This window comes from Penicillium longicatenatum, assembly GCF_028827895.1.
Source record: "Penicillium longicatenatum strain IBT 33135 chromosome Unknown contig_2_segment0_segment0, whole genome shotgun sequence".
NCBI lineage: Eukaryota > Fungi > Ascomycota > Eurotiomycetes > Eurotiales > Aspergillaceae > Penicillium > Penicillium longicatenatum.
Window position 1 is genome coordinate 5,920,827 of NW_026643120.1, and position 18,844 is coordinate 5,939,670.

Sequence of the window (18,844 nt, forward strand, 5' to 3'; positions counted from 1 at the left end):
AAATCGTCAAAATTGTTTCTTTGATTGGAATTCAAAAACAGATCAATCTGGGAACCCCTGAAGTCGAAATTCAGCTCTTGCGAGGCAACGAAAGAGCTTCCCTTGTCTACACTCCCCAGGGAGGAAAGTCTTGGAACCCAAATTGCGTCCGCCAGCAAGCGAAGATGCCTCCCTACCGTCAATCTGAGATGCCTTACAACGGACGCAACCGCCACCAAGGACCCAGAAATGGGCGTGGTCGCGGCGGCAGAGATCTTGAAAATCAAATGGCCAATGGCACAAGATCGACGAATAACAGAGATTCTCAGAATCACTACAATCATCACATGAACCGCCAGGGCAGGGACTGGCAAAACTGGAGCAATGACGGGCTAGCATTTACCAATGAGCGGCGACCATTGGTCCATGAGGATAAAGGCTCCTCTGGTAGCGACGTAAGTGATCTTAAGAGGTTCTCCATCGACAGTGATAGCCCATTTAATCTAACAAATCAACAGCCTCGTCATCCTGGCAACCAGCACTATTCCTGGAACCGTGGCCAGTACCAAAGGCCGCGGAACCACGATGGTGCCAAGTACCAGGGCACAGGTCAGCCTGACAGAAGCCGTGGGCACCCCTGGAATCAGCAACGTTCAAGGCCGGCCTGGCTTGTGACTGCTGGGGGGAATCGGCATCCCAAGTTTGACCAGCGAGATGAATCCGCTGGTCAACAAGTCTATGGTGGAAACTCAAATGAAAATTACCAGAACGGTCAAAGACGACCCAATGGCATCTATGTAAGTATTCACTCTTCCAAGGTCTGTGTAAGATGAGCTAACATGTTGGATAGGAAGCAGATGGTGATGTGAAAATGGTCGATGTCTTTTCATCGGATGAAACATCGGATGCATCACTTGGGGTACGGAACGAATTCCACGTTCCAGTATCTGCCATTCATGGACACCCAGTCACTCGATATTGATTCTGAACTTGAACTCCATGCATGTATACATATGTAAGTGCTTTTGCTCTTATTCGGTCTTAGATTCGATATGCTTATTTTTCCACAGGTGTGAGAGCCGAGGCAATGAATTTGTGCCCGCTCCAAAGTTCAGATGATAATCTGTCAAACCGTCTTGCAAGTTGAATTCGAGTATCACTCAGAGCCCAGAATGGCCTTGGTTCCTCACGAACCATTATTCCACTATGACACGTCTTCGACATCCGGGGGGACGTAGAACCTGGATTTCCGCCGATGCGCCGGATGTCGACGGCTCGGGGCTCATGTCCTTGAGAAGATTTGTTGTTTCAATTATCAGTCACCGTATGGATCCTATCAAAGGACCTGCGGCATTGAATTTTGTTGAGGTCCACGCTGCCCCGATCAGTCTCTACAATCAACCAAATTCTCAAATTTCTACCATTTTGATCAGCGCAGCGTGGCCCTCATATATTTTGTGTGAGGGGAGATGTGTGGATCTGGATTGAGAACTCGTATCCTGGCCAGGGTTTTTACCGTGCGTGCACCTCATCCAAGCCCGCGGAGTTTCCCCTGGTCCCCGTGACACTATCAAGTGAGCGGCCCAAATGGAGGATGTCGAAAACAAAAACAACGGATTGGATATTCAGGTGGCATATGGGTTGGAAAGATTGCGTTCGTTTGGGGATTCATTCCCGGGACTTTGATATCTGCATTGATTAAATCTTCATGTGTCAGTTACATTGTTATATTTCACATTGTCAAGTCACAATCATGGTTAACGGACTTGCTCGCGTGTAGTCATGGCCACAACAGCTTTTCTAGTTAACCTCGTGAACACTCACGACCTATTATGACAGGATGATTGTTGACAATTCTTTTTTTTACATTGAGAAGCCTGCAAAAACATTCAACTTCGTCGCAATCGAGTCAATCAGATTTGCCTGCGTGGAGTCATGGCCACAATGGTGTTTCTGGTTACTTTCGAAGTCAAACTTTCTCATCTGCGATATCTTGTTACTTTTCATATGACCTGTACAATTGATTGTCTACATTACACGTTGCATATATCGAAGTCTCGGGAATGAAACAGTCTGAAAATACTTCCTTCTGGGCTTCAGCCCTATAGATTGTAAACTGTAAGCTTAATATAGACATAGCTGTCATCCAGAGTGGAGAAATATGACGTGAAGATTAAGATGCAGCAATAGAAGACCAAACGCCCGTTCCCGATGCTGATTCGACAAAGTATTGGTACAAGACAAGCGCAAAGATATAGTGACAGGCGCAAATAGTGACCAACTTAGCTAGACCAAGCTGAATCACCAACGGCAAATAGAAGGTCGTGATCAGGTGATAATTTCGCCTAATCATCATCCTCTTCCTCCTTGTTCTTCCCCCAACTCCATACATCCCAAACATACTCCGAAATCAAATCTCCATACCCCTTACCCTCCTCAAGAGCCTTCTGCTCCTCCTGTATCCGCCTCTCCATCCATCCTTCCTTCTCTCCACCCAGCCATACCCGCTGCGCAATACCCTGATCTTGTTGCTTCTGCAACGCCTTCCACTTCTCCAACTCATCGGCTGGCATACCACCTTCACGCAATTGTGCTTCTCGCGCCGCACGCAACCGCATCTGGACCTCTTGCGCACGTTCAGAGGGAAGATCGTTCAGGATGCGCGGTCGAGCGATGCGGGACTCAATCCGCTCGACGATGCTGCGCCCGGTTTGTTCGCGGATGACGTGATTCGCAGAGAAGCCGAAAGCACCAATGAGCAGGACGGTGAGGTGGTCTAGTTTGCGGGGAGGGAGGGCAATTAGGACTGGTGAGGCGACGAGGAAGGTGTAGGCTGTGTAGTTTTTGAATTTTTCGAAGTCGGCTCTTCGTTGGCTAGAAGTGTCTTGTTGCGGTGGTTGGGAAGCCATGTTGAGGTATGGGGAGTGTTGACCACACTACCCGATTGAACTTCGTAGTTTTAATATCAACTAGCAGTGGAGATGGGTATTGTTGATAATGGCGATCGGCAATGAATCCGCATCGCGATGCCAAATAAATTACGGCGGGGCATTCATGCCGCTTGTGCAGCCAGTCATGTGACTTATGTACTTGGGGGCGGAGAGTGATCGGCGTGAGTCTATCGTGGGCTGATGGGAGACGGTGTAATATGAGGGATATAGGGTGTTGGGGGCCGTGAATGCGTGGTTTCAAGTGGATAATGAAAGACCGTAATCGATTTCTTTGACCTATCATCTCAGGGTGACGAAGCCATACGGAGTTGAGATTGGGGGCGGATTCTGATACTGCTATAGTCCAATCAGATGGCCCCACTGCAGCGCTAGAGACAAAGAAAAGGTGGGGCGTAGCGCTTAATCCTTGTAAAAGGCTTGTCTCGTTTCAGTAGGAAATGCAGTCCTCCATCTTCCTGCTGCAGATTAGCATCCTGGTGCCCTGATCTGGAAAAGCTAGTGGGTCGGAGGGGGTGATGTGTGATGGGGGGAGTTCTGGCTGAAAATAGACCTATGCAATACAGCCCCCGTCCCAACTCTATATAAAGAATGTAAAACACCCCATAGAAAAGGTCTGCTGTTTGGCAAAAACAGCTTTCTACAGTCACATTTACGGCCCCCACCATGGGTAAAGGACTTGCAAGACTCATCGGCTCGGGCATCGGCTTCACCTCTGAAGCCATTCATGCTGCCCGACACCGTAACAAAGACTCTATTTCAGAGCAGGGCTCTAGTTCTGCCTCAGCCTCTGCGTCTGCTTCTGCATCTGCTTCTGCCTCCGCTTTCGCTTCTTCTGCTTATGATACCCCTCGCGGTTTCCCTTCTGATACCCCTCTTACCGTCCCCGCAAGTGAATCAGATGGCCATGAGCACTTGAGAGATCTGAGCTTGGACGAAGATCTCCCAGCCTACTCACCGGGCGAAGGGCGGCATAGCGAATCCACCTACCCGGACGAGAAAAGCAGGAACCATCCCTACGAGGCCGCTGATGACTCGGGAGACGAGTATGACAGTATTGTCCAAAGTGAAACGAGGGACCGTGAATATGCCGGGGATGAGGAGGCATGGGAGCTCGACGAGGTGTCCGAGGCATTGCCAGCATACGATGAGCTTGAAGGTGTTCCTGGACAGCTCCCTAGGAGGGACACCGAGGATGACCCCGATGCAATCCATGCTGAAGACTCTGCGGATACCAAGGAGAAGAAGACACAACGTATGATCCGTGAGCTTGTGGCCATGGCAGGTCCACCTGGACCTAAGCAAAAGCTTCCATGCCCGGTGATTATTCCCCAGCGCAGACCCGGTGCAAAGAAGCGCGGATTCGTCCGTGCATATGCACCTGTGTTGCAAGACTGTGGTATTGGCCAGGATGTGTTCTTGAAGTTCATCAGTGACTTCCACAAAGCGAGTCAGGTTTGTTACCCCTCTGTCACTACTCGTCACACTGTATACTAATATTTACCGTCATAACAGGCTTCTATTTGGCTACAGGTCGTCGTCATGGCAGCCGACATCACTGGCTATTCCCCCATGCTGTCAGTCGCTCTGACTGCAATGGCCGTTCAAATCATCGCGGAAACGGCCATGCAATTTCAAATCCGCAAGCGTACAACCAACTACCTGGACAAGGTTAATGAAGAAATTTTCATGCCGCGCGGTCAATACGCTATGATCATGAAGTTTACCGAGAAGCCTCCCAAGCCAAAGAAGAAGAAGAACGGCGCCGCTTCGGACCCACTCGCCGACATGTTCACAATGGAGCAGGTCAACGTAAGTGAATCAGGTGTAAGAGAGGAGGGCGACCCCCAAGCGGGTCCGGCACCTTCTACAGCAGGATTCGACGCCGCCGAGACCATTGCAAAATTCACTAATAGCGAGGAACACCCCGAGATGAACGCATGGAAGACACGTATGAAGGGCTTCAGACTGGAAAGTGGTCGAACTCGTGGCCAGATGCAGCTTCCAGAATGCGCACCACTGATCTATCCCCGTATCGACCGAGTTGCGCTCCGCATACAGGAGGGCAAGGAGGCCAAGTCGACATTCCAGACTGGACGAACATGGGCTCGAGAGTACATTGATAGAAGAAGACAGATCGAATTCGTGAGTGTCATATCTCTCGAAACCCAAAGAATGCAGCTAACAGCAGACAGGAAAATGAGCACAAGGGTTCTGCTCTGGCTATCACTGAGGAAAACCGAAAGCCATTTACTTCACGTTACAATGACCCTAATCACCCAGCCAACAGTGGAGATCTTATCTCGACTCTCACTGGCGGCAAGTTCTCACATAAGAAAAAGCCTGGTCTGATTGAGCGAGCAGCCTCTTCAATCAAGGAACGGAATGATAGGAAACGGGCTCTTCAGGGTCTACCTCCAAGTGAAACACTCAGAGAGAAGATCAACAGAAAAAAGAAGGAACAGGGCAACAGGTTCAAGCTATTCCGGGAGGATGTTCTGTACCTGATGATTGTCAACATGCCTACCCCAGAAGAGCTGGAGCAGGCGGTTGCTCGTCTGCGTTACATGATGGAATTGGAGCAGGCTGAGAAAGAAAAGGCGAAAGCCAAGTAGTAATACTTTGATTGCTCGTATGTGTTTGGGATTTGCATATCGATGATACACTAAGATTGGGTACTCCTTTACGTTAATGAAATTTTCAAGTATTTAATATCATCAACATCTCTTGGTAGAGCCTAAACCTGAAGTACACAAGAGAAATTTCTGATTGCGTAAAATTGGCTCTTGAAAACTTTTTAATATCACTTGTATGGGTCAGCTCTCTGTAGAAGTACCTTGCAATCTGGCCGTGCTGTGGAAAAGACTGAATGAGGGGTCCATCATCCACAATCTGGCCTGTAAAGTCCAGTACATAAGAGAGGAAACATTGAAGAGAGAATAATCGTCTTTGAAAGTCTTTGTATTCCGATATCCTGTATATTCTGGTATGAGGTTCAACAAAAGAAATCAAATCATCCGCACATCGCTAAGAGCAAGACTAAAAACACATGATAATTCGTGGCAAAGAGTGTACAAGATTGATGGCACAAGTTACACCCTAGGCCCATCGCCAACCTGATTCCTGGGTACCCTGCTGCTTCATGACAGACATGAGCAAGGGGTTCTTCCCATGATTGTTCCGTCCCCGACCCACGAACGGATTCCGATCGGACTTCTTCTTTTGTTGTTGTAGCAGCTGCTCAGCAGCCTGGACGTTAATTCCTTCACCAGTATCGGTGATTTTTAAGGCCCACTTAACGTCATCTTCGAAGAAACCGAGCTCATTTACCATGTGGGAAATGGCCCGGTCGACGGGGTCTTGGACTTGGGGTTGGAGAGGGGCTGGCATGAAGGAGCCTGAGAGTGGGGGGCTGCGGAGGAGGGGTGTTTTAGGTTCCGATGTGGGTATTTGACCTGGGGTACCAAGCATGTAGTTCGGAGTGGAGTGGGTGGGTGTGCCCGGCGCATGCTGGGGAGTTCCTGGCGCATAGTTCGGTGTTCCAGGGGGGGGAGGGCTTCGACTTCCGGTTGAGGTTGATGACCGATCGAAGGTGAGAGGGGGTACTGGTGGTACAGAGGGGGCTCCGTTGACAATTCTTCCGATGCTACCTCCGAGGCTGTGCAGGATGGTGCTGTATGTAGACATGGGTCGCTCCATTGCGAAGGAGTCACCCCCGTACGGCTGGTTCCTTCCCTCACGGCGCTGGACTCGAATTTCCTGGGAAAATACCTGTCGACGCTCGCTATCTTCTTCGCGGGTCGTCACTTCGTTCGATGGCAGTTCACATGGACTATCGGCTGAGCCAGAGGGCAGACTGAAAGAATATCGTTCCCGGTCGTCGTAAACGCGCGATACTGCTTCCTTCATGAACGATGATCGGGTGGTCTGACCTTCTGTCAGGTCCCACTTGGTAAGGCCGACCGCGTTCGCTCTTTCAAAGGTGATGGCCGTGGTTTCGGTAGGGTTCAGAGAGCTGACCATCAAGACTGCGGACAAGCCAAGGGTGAGAACATAGGATGTCCATTCCTCTAAACTCAAGTGTTAGCATCCTGTTTCGCATGTGTTTGGCGTTCGACTTACCCAGAATGGTCTCCTCGCGGACTGGGTCGTCCTCGGGCACGTCTATGCCATTGAAAATACCAACATTGCGGGCCTCAATGCACTTCGCATGAAGGGGCTGGACCAAAACTCCAAGGCAGGTCCAGATCTCAGTCATATCATATAGCTCCCTTGGCGTGAGGCCGCTATAGTTGCCATGAGCGAATCCCTCGGGCGGTTCGAACAAAACGTTGTTGATACCAAAGGGCTCGGTCATGGAGGAAGATGAGCCTTGGGCTTTCCGGGCCTTCACTCCTCCTCTTAACCAATCTACCTGGCCTTCAAGGTCGTTTTCACGACCCTTGCCGCTACCAAAGATGCGACAGAATGTCCAAATTCGCCAAAATGCATTGTCGACCTCCTCGGCACGCTGGTCGTCTAATCCGGCCAAGCCACGTACAGTATCGCGGCGCATGAAAGGGGCGCATCGCATGAGAATCATGGACTTGAGTTGAGCCAAAGTATAAATATCTTGAGCATACCGATCCAGGTAGAGAGACGGCGTGTACTCGGGTACCTGGGAATCTGGATCCAAAACGTGTTGCCACTCAGTAGTCCACGGAGGGCTCATTTCACGCAGCTCCCATGCAGGTCGCGACATTTGATAGAGCGCACTCTTGATGATCGGCAGTTCACGTTTCTTGAATACGCGGTAGAAGCGCTTGTTTACCAAGACGAAATTGAAAAGATCATCGAGCGATGTAATTTTCTCCATAATCATCTCAACAATCGAGTCTTCGATCTCAGTCAAGGGGAAGGTCACCTTGAATTCGGTAGTGGAGGCAGATCTTCGTGCCTTGACGGATTCCGGAGATGTTGGTCCAGCGGCAAGTTCATAGACCTGCTCCGGTGGATAGTACACACTGCTCGCTTTGGAAGTGGAGACGAAAGCAGAGTGACGCATTCTATTGGTTGTGGCAACCATCTTTTCATCTCTTACAATGGGCTGACGAAGGGTGAATGACGGGATAACTTCTTTGGCATCTCTGGTGTCGTCGAGCCACGGGGACTGCACTTGACTGGTCAAAAGAGACCGTCGTGCAGGAGCGAGCTGCTCGTACACGCTTGTGAAGCCCAAGCTGTCAGTCTGCAGAGAGGAGGATTTGGAGTTTGCGGGGTTGTCCGAGGCAGTTTGGGTGTCAGGAGCAAACTGGTCGAGCAAAGTCTTGAACCCGAAGTTATCAGTTTGTAAACGGGGCAATTGGAGCAGGAGGTCGTCCCGTTTGTTAGATAACGGATCGTCCTCATCCGATATCTTTTCAATGTTAGGATCCGATTGTGAAAGATGAAGGGACAAGCGTGTTTTGTCAGTCGGGTTGGCATGATCGGCCTGTGGGTCCACTGAAGTCTCCGACCGTGAGCTCAACGTGCTCAGCCGATGCTGGTCCGACCGTGTCGGATTTTGCTTTCGGGTGAACGTTGCCCTGGAGATTGAGAAAGACTTTTTCAATTTCAGCAGATCACCCTTTGTGCCCTCTTTGGAGTTCCCGCCCCAGCGACTCTTTGATTCATCCTTGGCCTTGGGGGTTTTGGCTTTGTTGGAGTCGGTGGAGTCCTTTGATCGGTTATATTTGTGGCCCTTTTTGGTGGAACCGAGATTATCCCGTCGAGAAGTGACGCTCCCAGTTCGACTCCCCTTCGTCTGGTTCGATTCGGAGTAAGGTTTCTGGGATGGAGGCAGGGGCGCGGGCCGCGCCGCTACCAATTCGCCATTGTTGCGACTGATCTGGAGTGGGCCTTCCAACACCAACCGCCTCTTCATCCCATCCAAACTCAACTCAATTTCCATCTCATCTGCAGCTTGTTGCCAGGTTGACACATGACGCTGGTGATTCCGTGAATTTTGGCGATATTCTGGCGAGTTGGGGCTACCGCGGCGACGACTGTCCCGATGTCCGCATGTTTGGCACCGGTGGGGTTGACGGTTGCGACTGGCGTAGGCTGAGTGGGGAACGTGTTGCTGGGGCGTGCAGTCTGTGCACTGTGGTGAAGAATGACGGTGGGCGGACGGCTTTTTATGATCGTGATGCTTGTGATGCGAATCGGTCGAAATCGGCTCAACGAGAGGTGCAAGGGGGAGTGGCTTATTCCTCATATCCCGAAGATTCGAACTCGAATTCTTCGAGGTCGTGGTGTTTAATCGGGTCGGTACCGGTCCCGCTGCGCTCATCCGTTTGGAGGCTCTCGGGCGCATCGAAGCCGACTCGTTGAAAACCCCTGCCTGAACTGGGGAGTAATTGGAGGAATCGGTGGTCATTCGATACTTGTTTTTCCGAAATGCCAGATCAGTCCCGAAGCTCTGCATCGACGTCTGTCTGCTATAGTCGGACGATCCGGGTCTATTTAGATAGTTCTCATCGGACGGGGTAGGGGAGCCCAAGATTTGACCAAGGTTATCGCCCGAGTTGTGATAAAGGCTCTTCACCCGCGCCTGAATCTCATTTTCAACTCGTGAGCGACCGGTCCTCGGCTTCGGAGTCGTATCCAGACCTTCGGGGGCCATCACCGCGAAATTGCTCTGCAACTCCGGAAAGAAGCGAGCCAGAACCTTACTTGAGTGGTCTGCAGGTCGCTCGTCAGAGATGGGAGAAATATCGGATTCTTCGTCGGAGCCCAGTGGCGAGTCCAAGTCAATAATCGTGCGGAGGGATCGTGGAGGGGACACGGGACGATCCACGTCGCCCTCCCACGGTCGGCTCTTAGAAGCATCCTTAGATACATCCATGTCGATCCACTCGTAAGACCTCCCTGCCAAAGCGTCAGGTGCAGCTGGCCTATGAGTCGCCAGTTCGATCATTAACGGTACTTCTGTCCCCTCGTCGGCCTCGGATACGCTGCCGCGAACGGCTTTGATCCTTGGCAGCTGGAAGTTCTTTTCAGATTTGAGGCTCAGTGGTGGCGGACGAAGGGGCTTCAGCGCCTTGTCCTTTGTGATGGAATCCTCGCTTGGTTGAGTGTACGGAAATGTGACCGGCGATACCATCTTTGAGGTTGGGTTCCACCGTTCAGATTTCGCTCCGAGGGTGGGACGTTATCCTAACCCTGGAGCATCGTTCGTAGATCTACTTCTGTCATTGATCATTAGTCCCTCACGTCTCTAAATGATTTGTCGAGTCCGCTCGCTCTGTCTCTCTTTCGAGTTGGATAGTGGAGTCTTCACCTACCGGCGATCGGGGCCCGATAGTCCCGGGAATGTGGATTCGTAGTAGCAATGGTGACTTTATTATCGAAGGTCGCTTACTCGAACAAAGAACGCGGTTGTTTACGGGAGAAACAGTGGCTTGTTCTTCGATGTCGACAAAGAGAAGGAGGAGGTTTGAAAGTAGCCCCGGGAGCAAGCGTTTTTTGTCTTAGGGGGGAAGTTGTTAGGTTGGGGGCTAGTCATGCAGTACCTGCACTCACGCAGACAGCGCTGATATCATTGGAAAAAGCTGCTGGGCTCTTCAGGTGCTCAATGGGCCCACTTCTGTGTGTCACTAAGGGGATACCGCAATACGCCAGGCAATACAGTTCGTATTGGGGGCCGAATCTTCCCTTTCGGGTAACACCCTTCCTTGCATACATCTGTTCGCACTAGAATCCATTTCGAGTACTCAGACGCTTGATCCTTATAAACTTCCCATAACGCGTATAATCGCATAATCTCGTTTCTTGGGATGGATGTGCCGGGTGTGGTATCACTCAGCTTAATCTACACATTACTTGATCGGCGTGCCTATATCCTAATCAGGGTTACATTCCACTCATTTAACACGCATGAGGAAACATGTCAGATCCAAAACAACAAATTAAAATCCATCAGCTCTTGCGCCACAAACCCACGGCCATGTGCACCATGTGGTTGCTGATCGGGGGGATTTGACAGCTTTCCTACTTGAGATCTTTCCTAGTTGAGTGTCATAGTGATCTGCGATCGAGTTCACAATCAGCAATGGACGGAGTAAGTGTGAAACATTCTGGACTGTACAATGTTTGTTTGTCGGCCCTGGCCCTGAGGGGCCAGGGCCCCCAATGGGTACGTATTGATTCGCCACGAATACCGAGTTGCATACTTGGTAAATATGGGACTCCACATTTATTTGCGAACCCACCACTTAACTGCGGGGAATATTGTACCGCCCCGGTAAGTGGAACTTCCACCGTGGACTGAAGTATACTTAGTTCTAATTACTAACCGTTGAAGTGGCACCGTGACACGGTCCATACTCGAGATGGCGGGATTTACACTCCCTAGCGCTCCTGAGTGAGATGTGTGAAACTATCCAGGAACCTCTCCAGTAGGCAGGATTTGCCTGATCTACGATCTGTGACATCGTCTCGATCCCTCCAAATCCCTCGGGAGAACCATTACTCCACCATCGGTTTCAAAAGTCCGACGAATACCCATCTGCCCCCAAGCACAGACAGTTTCATCCTAATCCTTGCCTATTCGGGCAAACTGCCATATACAGGAACCTCATGCGGAGGCTAACAGGGTCCTACTGCTAAATAGTACAATGTGCTTAGCAAAATCTGCCTTGGCGCACTTAGTGAACAGGCCTTCATTGGACCGTTGGAATCATTGGGGAACCCCATGCTATCCATAGATTAGACTACCGGAAGCTAGGGAGCTATGTATAGATAGGGACGGCAACTTGCGGCGCAGTCCTGCATAAATTTTCCGACCGGCCAACACGACCTCAAATAATTTATGGATTTCTTGAAATACTACTGGTCAAGCGAAGGAGCCTATCATTTGCAAGAGAGAATAATGATTACTGGTCGAACGTTCAGGTTTCCCCGGCAGTGAGAATTCAAACACCTATCAGCACCCAAGAAACGCAGTCACCATCCCAGCCGGGATTCAAACCCAAGGGGCAACGAAATCGATGTGGCAATGGGGCAGGATTCCCCTGCGAAACACGGTATAGCTCTTACATTACTGTTTGTATCCAGGGTGGATATATGCAACCTTATGCATCCTGTACCTTGGGGCGATAAATCGTTCGTGGCAAGGCCACTTGTCCAATATCTCGTACTTCGCGAAAGTTCCATCGTTGTGTTTCATCTTCGGTTGTTGAGCCTAATGTTGTTGACAGCCTCTATAGCTTTGTTTCAAATCGGTCGTGCCAGGCCTAACAGTTAAGCTATGCAGTCTTTCGGACTTCGAAAACTCCGCATGAATTACTAAGATGCATAAATCCCCACGGTTCCTACGTTCAATCCATGTTCGCGATAATAGAGCGAGCATAACTTATACCAACGTCGATCATTAGTTCTTCCTTTCTATAAATATAAAAAGACCCAGCGGCGCGTCCATTAAATATCCAAAGATAGGTTCCAACTCCAACCCACGGGTCCTTCGCGGGCTCTAGCTTGGTTCGGCTAGATCCACCAAGCCCCAAAGCAACAGCCCACCTTGTTATGACCTTTCTGGTCGACAATGAAGATACAAACTATCCATCGGGCTATTTCGAAATCTGTTTGATCTCACGTGGCAGCCATTGACCATTTCTAGCAACAAGCACGATCTGAGATTCGATGGTTCTGGCCCTATCAGAGCGCTGATTACCGCCTCATCTAGGAATAGCTCGAAAGCCGATCATTTCACGGCCTTGGGGGCCAAGACTATTTACTGTGACATCACCCCCACTTCTGAAAACTGTTAAATGATGCGCGCTGCCACGCAATGGGTCCCCAGCATCGCCCTGGAGATTTGCATTGCTCCTTCCTGCCTCGCTAAAGTGTGCAATCAAGTCCCTGCAACAGCCTTGCCCCGTATATATCGTGACGTCTACTTGCCGAGCGAGCGACCCAGATAAAAGTCCAGCCCCTTTTCCTGTGGGGAAGCGGCCGGGGGGGAGGGAAGGCCTTGATGGTGATCCCGGGCCTTCCAGGCACGGGTGGCAGTCAAATCTCCGAATTTTGTTTTGGTCAGACGAGACCCGGTAGAGTGGTGCGGATATCAGGACCTGAAGACAGCTGTCGAATCACAGTTGCGTCTACTACAGGGCTACCCAAACAGATGTCCGTTATATTTTCGTGTGGAGCATTGTCTACTGTGTGCCTTGGCATTGGCTAGGTCTAGGTGCCAAAGCACTCTGACCAAAGCCCGTATAATTTCCCCCGCTTTTCGTCATTCATCTTTATCTCGGCTGTGCATTTCCAATTTCAATTTGCGGAATTTCATGCGAGCGGTAAAATCTCCGAAAATGCCCGGGATTGGTTAATTTCTATAGCTTACGATTAATACCAACGTGCTTTTGTTTCTCCATAATCATATTCGAAGAAATCGATCCATATTCATTATGACCAAACTGAGTACATTTGAATGCGACAACTATATACAGGGCTCGAGCGCTGCGCAAGAAATTGCACCACGCCGACGTTGACCTCTGCAGTAAAAGAAAAACAAAGATAAAAACGAAGGAGAACCCTTGAAGAAACGAACCATTGAAAGTAAATAGCAATCAATCCCATATAAGCCAACCAGCAGATCCTCCAAGAGTGATCATCATCATGGCCGTCAAGATACCGGCCCCAGCTCGATCACCCGTTGTGATGGGGTATGACAACGCATCGGGTGTAGGCTGTGGGGGCTTTCCACCAGCACTAGGATCGCCCTTGCTAGTACCGCCATCATCGCTAGTGACCGGTGCAGCAACCTTCGTGATGAGGTTTGCCTGGATCACCTCGAGAGCCGCCATTTGCTGGCCAAAGTCTGTGGTTGTGTCCCATTTCTGCTCTGTCCACTTGAGGCCACACGTAGTGCCTTCCGGTCCACCATCGCAGGCTTTTGCAGCTGCTGTTGCGGATGCTTTGAGCTTGGGCATGATTGTGTCATAGGTGAATGGGGCTAATTGCGTGGTGGCCGCCATCCAGCGGGCGAGATAGCCTTTGAATGATCGTTGATCGACCATGCATGTGTTGACTAGCTCACAGGCTCGTTCAAACATGACATTCTTTGGGTTGTCTGAGAAGAAAACTTCAGACGATTCAAGAATTCTCTCGACACGATTTTTCCATTTGGGATCAGAGGTCTGCCATGCAGTCAGTCGGGCTGATTAGTGAAAGAGAGTGATGTTACTTACTATGTTCCACATGTTCGCCGCACCGAGTAGGAAGACACCGTTGTTGTAGGTCCACTCGATTTCATTGATCTCAGTGCAATTGGTCAAATCACTTGCACCATCCCAGAAGTGATAGTCGTGTGTCATGAATCCGACGTCCTCGGTCCAGTCCCAAGCCCTCTCCGCCCAGTCCTGGTATGTCGAATTTCCGGTATACTTCGCAAGACGCGCAGCCAAATTGAAGAATCCGCCAGTAGAAATGGTGTTCTTGTAGCTATACCCGTTATTCCATGTAAATATTTGCCACCGTAGTCCGCCCCCACATGACGAGTTATCCCAGCGAGGCGCCTGTGTGTTGAACGTTGCCTGGGCCATGGCGAGCCAGCCCATTTTGTCAGAGGGGGGGTTTGGGAAGTTTCGTTCCGCAGCGGACATCGCTGCAAATCCCCAAAAAGCTTGGTCGTCATTTCCTTCTGTTTTACTTTGGTTGTTGGGCATGAAAGCACCAGTATCGCCCGCCTGCCATAGTAGACCCTGCGTGGTAATGTCGTTCCATTTATCGTCGCCTGTATAAAACCAATAGTCGATCAATGCATTGAACATTGCACCAGCTTCCCACCAGTAGTATGGATCTGGTAGATTTCCCGGGTTGTCACCGGGCCTGTTTCCGGTATAGTAGGACATCATGTTCGTGGCTACTTGTCTTGCGGCTATTTTGATGGAATCTGCGATGAAATCAATCACTGAATCGTGGAAGTATCTTCCGATTCCCAATCCATGTGCACATACCGCTATCTTCAACGTCCAATGTAACGGCTCGAGCTGTTGATGCTCCCGCAAGAGCGACGGTTAATATTCTCGCCCATGAGGGCTGAGAAGAGCCGAACATGTGCATCGGGGCCGTTATGTGTTATAATAGGAGGGTGATTCGCAGTTGATCGGAACAGAGCCACCTAGTTTGTCTCTTATCTTCCAGTTGTATGGATATCGAATAAAATGTCGGTTGAAATTCAATTGCACGGGTATCACAGGCTTCTGGATTGCCTCTCAAGCAAAAGGTTAGAAAAGAGAGGAAATCTAGAACCAGAGGCAGCCATACGTAGCATCTACGTCTAGCCGACAAGAGGGGTCTTGTGGATCGTAAATCACATTCCAAAAACAATGGGGTGCTGGCATGGTAACAAGGCGTGTATCCCTCGAGTCGCCTTCCCGCCCTGGACCAAGAGTGGATAAAAAGGTACCACGAATGAACCGCATAGGGATCTACGACTACAATGGACCTGTTAAATGTGCCCGCAATCAGACCAAAATCCGTTGAGGTGTGACCCTGAGCTGTCATTGTATCGTGGCTTCCATGGTTCGAGTTTACGGTGAGGATCGGCGAGGAATGCGGGCAGGGGCTCCCAGGTCGCGATATTTGATCGATAAGCAACAGGCATTGGGGGGAGAGAATCGATTCGATCCGTTCAAGCCAATCAAATTCGAAAGATCACGGGTAAAGATGTTAGTGTGGTTCGCGGCCGCAAACGAATACACTGCAACATCGCATTCCGATGCTGTCACGTCTATCCCTTTTCCGGAAGGGAGGACCTGGAGTATGGCCTCCCCTTTCACAGAACAACATTTTTAATATCTGGTATGGAAACAAGGGAACCTGTTCACTGATATCATCAAGGCACGTTCGCGCCGCTGAACTCCGTCTTTTCAGTGCTGCCATCCTCTGTCCATCCCTTGGGAGGAGCTTGCACCTCAAAATTCCACCCGAATGTATCCTCTTTCTGTCCCGACTGAATACCGCGTAGATTCTGTAAGAGCTTTACACAGACCTCACCGCCCTCATTATTGTATCCGGAACGGTATTCAAACTTGTCTCCCTTCGACCGCATCGTGATACTCCGCACCGGCACCAGGGCAGCCGCTGTTCCCGCCGCAACAACTTCGTCGAAATCAGCCAATTCATCGTAGCTAACACGGCGCTTCTCCACGCGAAAGCCCAAATTCCGGGCAATCTCGCCCACAGATGCGGCGGTGACCGAGTCTATAGCATTGGGACTATCGGGGTGCACAATCGTAACGTCCGTACCGCTCCCTTTAACCCCAATGAACGCCGATGTTGAGAATTCATCAATCTCGCTTCGCGTCGCGCTATCAAGGTGCAGCGTAATGCCAAATCCTTCATTACGCGCCCGATCACTGTGACGTAGTACAGGGGCATAGTTACCCCCGACTTTCGCGGCGCCTGTTCCGTGAGGAGCGGAGCGATCAAAGTCCTCGAGGATCAGGGCATCGACTGCGCTAGCTCCATGGTAGACGCCGGTCGGCATGACAAACACAGCAAGCGTATATCCATCTGGAGGGCTCAAGCCCAGCTGTGCAGAAGACCCGAACAGTAAAGGACGGATGTACATCGCAGCGTCGGATTCATGAGGCGGAACAAACTCGGCATTGGCTGCCACGGCTAAATGCACTGCCTCGATAAATAGCTCTTCCGGCACAGGTGGGATGGAAACCACCTCGGCGGAATTTTGCATTCGCTTTGCATTACGCTCTGGGCGGAAGATAGTGATCTTCTTATCCCCGGCATGGCGGAATGCTTTGAGTCCCTCATAGACTTGTTGTCCGTAGTTCAGGCCGGGCGCCATGCCGTGGATTGACAGGAAAGGCGAAGCGACGAATTGCGGGGCAGACCAATTGCCTCCACCGGACTTTGAAAAGTGGCATTCGACATGGCCGTGAACTGTGAATTTTTAGATATTAAGTCTCGTTTGGACTGGGATGAGCCTACCGTCGCGGACTTTGAAGCCAATGTCCTTCCAATCGAGAGCTGCAGGTGGTGGGGGAAACATGGTGGAGAATGGAGATATGGGGGATCTGCGGGACCCGCGGGGTACATGGCTTTTATACTGGTTCTGGTGACACAATGACTCCAATCGTTTCTGCCATGAGACGGGAAGTCTGACTTCCGCCACTTTCCTCGTAATTCACTTTTTCCGACAGATCTTACACCTTGGCAGCTATCAGGCACTCATTCCCCAACGCCCAATGGCAACCTAAATCCTTTTCATCAGCAAGATCAACGGTGAGTAACATTTGAGACTGATTCAGCCACTGAGGTGTTTCGAAGCTGTTCGGCTTCCAAAGTTGATTCCATCTTGAAATGTCCTCTAGTTGTTTGATTCGAGCTTGTTTTCACTGTTTTAACGAGCTAATGAGGGCTGGGTAGTAAGACTCTCACCGCAAGTTCCATATATATATCCCGCCACTTAAATCCAACAAAATATTCAATGCAGATAAATTTGCACACTATTACTACTTCAACGCTAGTCTATGGAGGAAAGCTTTGGATATTTAGATGTACCCGTGGACAGGTTCGGATAGACCATGAATTAATGGTTCATGCATATTTATGATGCCTGGTTAACTAGGCACCAACAGTGAAATGTCTCAGTTGACACCTGTGCACTTCGATCTCACACAAATTGACCACAGTTTGGGACATCTGGATAGTCGATTCGCCCCCCAACGATTCCGGCATATTCATAGCGGAGAAATTTACTGAATATTGGCAAATTCTTCACGCTTAATCGATCTACTGGTTCGGCGTTGCATACAAAGAGTGCCATTTTAACCCCGGGTTTATCGCCGAGTCCCTTGCTCCACACACTTTTCCTCCTGCCCAGTGATCAATTCACGCATCTCTGAATTCTACATCCTTGATCCACAGCTCCAAAATCTCGACCCATGAGTCCTCCACGAAATCGAAAGCAGCGCCGTGCTGCGGCTACCGAGTCAATTGCCACCGCATCCGACATTCCTCTCTCCATCCCCTCACGCGACGACCCCTCCACGAGCTCCAAAGAGCATAGAACACTGTATGACATCATTGAAGAGCGTCAAAATGAGCTCCGCGGCCAGATAGCAGGCTCAAAAGCTATACCAGCATCAACAAGGAAAACAAGGCAGTCTGCCCAGTCCACGGGGACACGATTCGTGACGGTGGACGCGTCCGGAGCTCTGGTGGAGACCGATGGCGATATCAGCAGTGAGATCGTGAAAAACACCGGAGGACAGAATATCCCCCACAGTGGAGGTGCCAAACCCAAAGACAAAAATGATGAAGACGACTCCGAGACCGACGAGCCCCTCCCACCCTTCCTCGATACCGTTTTGCTCTCTGTCCCTCTCACAACCCTCCACCTCACTCTTGCCTACCTGGCTGCCTACATGTACGCCGAATCCACGAATGTTCCGCGCCTGGTCAAGGATGCTGTTACGACGACCTTCCCTCTACTCACATTTCTTGTTCACTTCATTCACGGCCACATCGTCTCCTTCCGGCTTCCACGATGGAGCTTCTTGAATCCGCAGCCTGTTTACCTTCTCCCACTTACACGAGACAAATTTACATTCTCATTTCTACGCCGCTTGATATTACCCCCGACTCTCCGAACCATTGTCTTCCTACCCGTCGCGGTGACGCTGGGTATGCACCTGATTACTATTACAAATGAGCAACCCAATTACGCTGTGATGAAGAAGGCGCCTGCATATGGGACGGTATGGATCTGGTGCATACTTGAAATGACGTTTGGCCCAGCGGTCTTGGGATCGTTGGGACCGTTGATTTGGGGCGTTTGGTGGATGGGCTACGGCATTGTCTGAGAAGACACTGCAAGTGCATTGAGGCGCACTTTGACATTCCTCCTGTGTTCTCGGAAATTTCATACC

The 18,844-nt window shown here is 50.3% G+C and overlaps 7 protein-coding genes across 7 annotated transcripts; 3 read left to right on the forward strand and 4 right to left on the reverse strand.

Annotated features, from left to right (window-relative positions):
• Positions 1 to 326: 326 nt before the first annotated feature.
• N7484_004718 (uncharacterized protein) lies at positions 327 to 961 on the forward strand (the record flags this gene model as incomplete). The annotated part of the gene is made up of 3 exons (XM_057115138.1): positions 327 to 434; positions 498 to 776; positions 830 to 961. The coding sequence occupies 3 exons, from the start codon at positions 327 to 329 to the stop codon at positions 959 to 961; spliced, it is 519 nt and encodes a 172-aa protein (XP_056975278.1).
• Positions 962 to 2,324: 1,363 nt separating this feature from the next.
• On the reverse strand, positions 2,325 to 2,888 carry N7484_004719 (uncharacterized protein; the record flags this gene model as incomplete). The annotated part of the gene is made up of 1 exon (XM_057115139.1): positions 2,325 to 2,888. One exon carries the CDS (start codon positions 2,886 to 2,888, stop codon positions 2,325 to 2,327), a length of 564 nt encoding a protein of 187 aa, XP_056975279.1.
• A 705-nt stretch (positions 2,889 to 3,593) lies between these two features.
• N7484_004720 (uncharacterized protein) lies at positions 3,594 to 5,542 on the forward strand (the record flags this gene model as incomplete). Its single annotated transcript, XM_057115140.1, has 3 exons — positions 3,594 to 4,382; positions 4,443 to 5,072; positions 5,123 to 5,542. 3 exons carry the CDS (start codon positions 3,594 to 3,596, stop codon positions 5,540 to 5,542), a joined length of 1,839 nt encoding a protein of 612 aa, XP_056975280.1.
• Positions 5,543 to 6,026: 484 nt separating this feature from the next.
• Positions 6,027 to 10,050, reverse strand: N7484_004721 (uncharacterized protein; the record flags this gene model as incomplete). Its single annotated transcript, XM_057115141.1, has 2 exons — positions 6,027 to 6,997; positions 7,050 to 10,050. The coding sequence occupies 2 exons, from the start codon at positions 10,048 to 10,050 to the stop codon at positions 6,027 to 6,029; spliced, it is 3,972 nt and encodes a 1,323-aa protein (XP_056975281.1).
• A 3,466-nt stretch (positions 10,051 to 13,516) lies between these two features.
• On the reverse strand, positions 13,517 to 15,011 carry N7484_004722 (glycoside hydrolase family 76 protein; the record flags this gene model as incomplete). The annotated part of the gene is made up of 3 exons (XM_057115142.1): positions 13,517 to 14,086; positions 14,138 to 14,859; positions 14,906 to 15,011. The coding sequence occupies 3 exons, from the start codon at positions 15,009 to 15,011 to the stop codon at positions 13,517 to 13,519; spliced, it is 1,398 nt and encodes a 465-aa protein (XP_056975282.1).
• Positions 15,012 to 15,786: 775 nt separating this feature from the next.
• N7484_004723 (branched-chain amino acid aminotransferase) lies at positions 15,787 to 16,962 on the reverse strand (the record flags this gene model as incomplete). The annotated part of the gene is made up of 2 exons (XM_057115143.1): positions 15,787 to 16,853; positions 16,902 to 16,962. 2 exons carry the CDS (start codon positions 16,960 to 16,962, stop codon positions 15,787 to 15,789), a joined length of 1,128 nt encoding a protein of 375 aa, XP_056975283.1.
• Positions 16,963 to 17,857: 895 nt separating this feature from the next.
• On the forward strand, positions 17,858 to 18,778 carry N7484_004724 (uncharacterized protein; the record flags this gene model as incomplete). The annotated part of the gene is made up of 1 exon (XM_057115144.1): positions 17,858 to 18,778. The coding sequence occupies one exon, from the start codon at positions 17,858 to 17,860 to the stop codon at positions 18,776 to 18,778; it is 921 nt and encodes a 306-aa protein (XP_056975284.1).
• Between the last annotated feature and the right edge of the window lie 66 nt (positions 18,779 to 18,844).